This window comes from Vigna umbellata, chromosome 7 (assembly GCF_029865625.1).
Source record: "Vigna umbellata cultivar VRB3 chromosome 7, Vumbellata_1.0, whole genome shotgun sequence".
NCBI lineage: Eukaryota > Viridiplantae > Streptophyta > Magnoliopsida > Fabales > Fabaceae > Vigna > Vigna umbellata.
The window spans coordinates 32,226,835-32,232,417 of NC_142171.1; the positions used below are offsets into that span (position 1 = coordinate 32,226,835).

General features: G+C 28.7%; 1 protein-coding gene across 1 annotated transcript; it reads left to right on the forward strand.

The window, feature by feature from the left end:
* The first annotated feature begins 1,977 nt into the window (after positions 1 to 1,977).
* LOC124840065 (linamarin synthase 1-like) lies at positions 1,978 to 3,900 on the forward strand. Its single transcript, XM_047316053.2, has 2 exons — positions 1,978 to 2,529; positions 2,675 to 3,900. The coding sequence occupies exons 1-2, from the start codon at positions 2,022 to 2,024 to the stop codon at positions 3,610 to 3,612; spliced, it is 1,446 nt and encodes a 481-aa protein (XP_047172009.2). The 5' UTR covers positions 1,978 to 2,021; the 3' UTR covers positions 3,613 to 3,900.
* Positions 3,901 to 5,583: the final 1,683 nt, after the last annotated feature.

The window sequence follows — 5,583 nt, forward strand, 5'->3', positions numbered from 1 at the left end:
CGGTTGAAAAATTCGATAAAAGTTTTTTAAAGCATAAAAATATAACCTTCTGACCAACCAGACAAACATATCAAATTGAATATTTTCTACATTGAATTGAAATTTATTTGTCATCATGTTCTAAGACATGGAAAAACACAAATTATAAGATTAATGTCACCTTAATTGAAAAATATTTAAGTAATTATTTATAATATTATAATAGTAATGATTAAATTAGCATTCATTTAAATAAACATTAAAAATAAATAAATTAATGTTAATTTAATCAATAATAATCATAAATAAATATGGATATCAAAATAAATAAAATTAATATCAACTAACAAAATTTAATAAATATTAAAAGACACTAATTAAAATAAATATAAAAATAAAGTAAATTAATATTGACTAAATCAACAACTTAAACAAATAATGATATTAAAATTACATAAAATTAGAATCCATTGAATTCACGTTAAATTTAATAGATATAAAAAAATAATTTAAAATTACATTAACTTAAATAAATAAGAAAAGTAAATTAGATAAACGTTGTTATGCTATGTACAATATAGTTAATTTATTAGAAAAAGTATTAGAGTTTCCACTTAAAGTTAGTTAAGCCTATTCTATGTATACAACCTTTAATAAATATTGGTTGAAAATGATATTATTTTCATAATTATTTGGAGATTAACCACAAGGATCAGTTTGTTTTGCAGCCACCGAACTAGCCGTCAGTAATAACACCTTTTGACAAATTGAAACATTTATTATTGCTTTAGAGATTTATGGTCTCTGGCTGCAACACATAACATACATTTGATAAATTCTTCGTGAATAATGACTTGTGTAGACTTCCATATATTCCGTAAAAAGCGAAATATTAATTATACATATGACTACAATATCTATGAAAAAAACAAATTGTTTGCTGGAATCATTATAACCACACAAAAAAAGTGTTGACTTTCCCTAATAAAATTACTTTAATGTTTACGAAGAAATATTAGTATTAAATATCAACCATCGTACTCATACTATGTACACCTCAAATATTTATCATTCATTTTGCTTATTTCTTTATATAACATTTCATTATAACTTTACAATAAATTTGTATAACCTGAATATTATATTTTTTATCAGCAAAAACAAATATATATTGAATGGAAACAATCAAATCCTTATCACATATTCAACACGAAAGAAGCACCTACATGAAGAATATATATATATATATATATATATATATATATATATATATATATATATATATATATATGTATGACGTTACAATTATTCAAAATAATTATAAAACCATAGTATATATATGTATAAGGTATCTATTTTACTGAGAAATTTACATTAAACAAATAGATGTAATAGAGTTTTTGAAAACCAAATAAACAAAAGATCAACATACTATTTATACTTGTTAAAATAATAATAGAATCCTATAATTTAAATTTAAAGAAGGTCGCTGACTTGAGTGTCAAGGTGTTTTTTACAGACATCCTTCCCCGGGAGTTGGACAAGTAGAAGAAAAACAACAACACAACTGGACATCGGAATAGACAACTTTAAATGTTTTGGATTAGGGTTCTAAATTCTGACAAAACAATATGTATTTTAAATAATGAAAGTGATTAATAAAAATCCTACCAAAACAATATGTATTTTAAATAATGAAAGTGATTAATGAAAATCCTACCAAAACAAAACAATATGTATTTTAAATAATGAAAGTGATTAATAAAATTCTATTTATACATATGAAAATAATAGAATCCTATAATTTAACAATATAATATACCATTGAACTACCTATTATTCCTTTATGTAACTCATTACCATTTTTCTTATTTGTTAAAATATGTTGCATTGGAAATTACCTTTTCGTACTTGTATTAAAATGATTAATATCATCATAGGGTTACTTTTCTAATTTTTCTCTTACTATTTATAGAGGACATTGTAGGAGAGAAAGAAGTAAGCTAAACCAGAGTCTATAGCATACCCTTGTCACCCACAAAATGGCCTCACTTCATACCCTAAAGCCTCACGCTGTGTGTGTGCCATTCCCAGCACAGGGACACATAAGCCCCTTGATGCAATTAGCCAAACTTCTTCATTGCATGGGTTTCCACATAACCTTTGTGAACACTGAGTTCAACCACAACCGTTTTGTTAAGTCCCATGGAGCAGACTTTGTAAAGGGTCTCCCAGATTTCACATTTGACACCATACCCGATGGCTTGCCACCTTCAGATAAGGATGCAACGCAGAATCTTCCTCGACTGAGTGATTCAGTTAGGAAAAACTGTTATGCTCCATTCAAAGAATTTGTGATGAAGCTTAACTCTTCACATGTTGTGCCTCCGATTAGTTGCATAATTGCTGATGGGATTATGGGCTTTGCTGCAAAAGTTGCTACGGATTTGGGCATACCAGATGTTCAATTCTGGACAGCATCAGCATGTGGCTTAGTGGGATATTTGCAATTTGATGAACTCGTGAAAAGAGCCATTATCCCATTCAAAGGTGCGTCTTTATTTTGTTGTCTCTCTTATTTTCAAGGTTTAATAGTTGAATTATTATAGTTGTGTATTAAATATATAAGATTACATAAAATCTTTATATCTTTGTCATACGAAAACTGGCTAACTTATTTCTGTCAAAATTTTAGATGAAAATTTTGAGAATGAAGGAACCTTGGAGAAAAGTTTAAATTGGATCTCAGGACTGGAAGATATAAGACTAAAAGATATTCCAAGCTTTATTAGAGTCACTACTCTAGATGATATTTTGTTTGATTTCTTGAATGTTGAAACGAAAAATTGTTTAAGATCATCTTCAATCATCATTAACACATTTGAAGACTTGGAGGAAAAAACCCTAGAATATCTTAAGGCCAAAAACCCAAACATATATAACTTTGGTCCACTTCACTTGCTTAGTAGGCCTTTTCCAGAGAAAGAAAATGGTTTCATGTCAACTGGGTCAAGTTTATGGAAAAATGACTCGGAGTGCTTAGCATGGTTAGACAAATGGGAACCTAACTCAGTCATATATGTTAACTATGGAAGTATAACGGTAATGACAGAGCATCATTTGAAAGAGTTTGCATGGGGACTTGCAAATAGCAAGCTACCTTTCTTATGGATAACTAGGCCAGATTTAGTAAAGGGTGGATCTGTAGTTTTGCCACAAGAGTTTTTTGATGAGATCAAAGGTAGGGGATTCATAACACATTGGTGCATTCAAGAGCAAGTGCTTTCTCATCCATCTGTTGGGGTTTTTCTAACCCATTGTGGCTGGAATTCTACACTTGAAAGCATATCTGCTGGTGTGCCTATGATGTGTTGGCCGTTTTTCGCAGAACAGCTAACAAATTGTAGGTATATATGCACAACTTGGGGGATAGGAGTTGAAATTAATCACGATGTAAAAAGAGAAGAGATATCAACGCTTGCAAAGGAAATGATGAAGGGAGAAAAAGGAATGGAAATGAGACAAAACTGCTTAGAGTTGAAGAAAAAAGCAGCAAGAGCTATACAAGTTGGAGGATCATCTTACATTGATTTCTATAAGTTTATAAAGGATGTTCTTCACCACAGTAATTAATGTTCTTTGATTCCTGTTCAAGGGATTTACTATGGTTGATTAGTTAAATAAAAATATATAGTAAGGACCTGGTTGTTCTATATATATAAGTAAAGAATAAGAATTTTATTTGTGAGTCTTAATTATGTAATATTGGTGTGTCGAGTATCGGTTTTATTTGGGGTTTAAGACGGAGTTTACTGCAATGCTTTGCCTAAAAGGCAAGCTCGTTTACTCTTTTCCTTGTATTATGTTTATTACTATATTAATGTATTCTTCAATTGCTGAAAGAAAAGTTATTATGGAGAAGGAGATATCAAGAAAATAAATTCTCTATATTTATAAATATACACATACAGAAATTAATTATAAGCACAACAGTGATGTGACTGTCTTTTCACGTTACATGACATCAAGTCTCTTTGCAATGTAATTGATCATTTGTGTTAAAACTGGAAAAATAATTATTAAAAGAGTTCTTTATAGATTAAAATTAATTTACGTATAAATTCTGTTTTATAAAACTTCTAAAAAATTTATATTTTTAATTTATATTTTAACTTGTTAATAAATATATTTAATTATCTTATTTTCTTTTAATTAATGTGTTCTAACGTAACAAAAATCTATCAAAACAATCTTTGTAATAAAAAAAACAATTAATTAATTAATTACCATACGTATTGACATGTTTTGTTAGTAGTATAATAAGTAAAAAAACATTATTAGTACGAAAATTTTAATTTTGTTAACTTTAGTTTTACTATAATAATAATTAAGGTAACTGTTTTGTTTTTTTAGTAATTGTCACGTGTTTTGAAGGGAACAATGATGATTTCAAATTTACAAAGGAAAATGCAAAGGTAAATGTAAAATTCTTGAAAATGGTATTTTAGAAGTTGTGGTTGTCTAAAAATAGTGAGACTCGATTATTTTAATATTAAATAGTTTTATTATAAATAAATTTGTTATAAACGAGTTTCATTATTTTAAAACGTTTCATTTATCTAGAAAATATTTTTTTAGAGTTTTCTACCCTCTTTCTAAAAGTTCTAACTCTTAAGTAATCTCTTTGACGATCAGGAAGTATCAAATCGATCACGGTGTCAAGGTCTACAAATCTAACCGACCAATTTCAAGAATAGAGCAAGTAAGTTTTAACTCATTTTTCTCCTTCCGTTCCCAAATATGTTTTAGAAGAATCTTGTACTATTGCATGTGTAATCATGCCTCACCTACATGTTTGTGGTTCATCTAGAGTTCTAAGGACTCTATGCGTTTGCAATTTGGTGTTTCGTAGGTTCGTCTAGGTTTTCCTTGAGGTTCAAGTAATCTGCGGAGCATTCTTGGAGTTGGGACAATTGTTTGTGTGGTAAGGGAAGCTAGACCTTGTCTTATTTGTGATTGTAGTGTAAATTTAGTATTTATGAAATTTATAGATGCTTTAGTAAAAATTGGCATGTTTGGGTAAAATTGATGATGTTAAATTGGTGTTTTGATGATATGGTGTTATTATAATTGGTATGATGACATGATTGTTGTTGTATACTATTGTGATTGTGGGTGATAAGGGTATTTTATTGTTTGAAACATAATTCTAGTAGTTGTGAAAGTATTGACCAAGTTACTTAGAGTTCAAGCTTAATTTAGAAATAGGTATAGGAATGTTCTGGGAATTGTTTTTGTAATGTCATAAGGTAATTTGAATTGTTTGGAGGGATAAATGGTTAAAAACTGTGTGCAACAAAAAGAGTGGTCTAGAGGAGTTGTTGTCTAGTGTTTATAGTGTAAAAAAAGGGTTTAGAGTATTAAAATGTTGAGGTAAGTAGTATATTCTATTTTGAAGGGTTAGAAGAATGTTATTACAACATTTAGGACTTGTCTAAGTACTAAAACAAGAAAAATCTGTTATGAAATGGTAAATGGATTCATAGGTTGACATTTTAGCCCATTTTAGAGGCTCTAAGGGTTGAAAATGAGAAGTATGATAGC

What these genes read in the sequence shown, in the direction of transcription:
- LOC124840065 (XM_047316053.2), top strand. Translation starts at nt 2,022, where the DNA reads ATGGCCTCACTTCATACCCTAAAGCCTCACGCTGTGTGTGTGCCATTC. An exon ending in AGCCATTATCCCATTCAAAG is followed by an intron (nt 2,530 to 2,674) that starts GTGCGTCTTTAT and finishes TCAAAATTTTAG; the next exon opens with ATGAAAATTTTGAGAATGAA.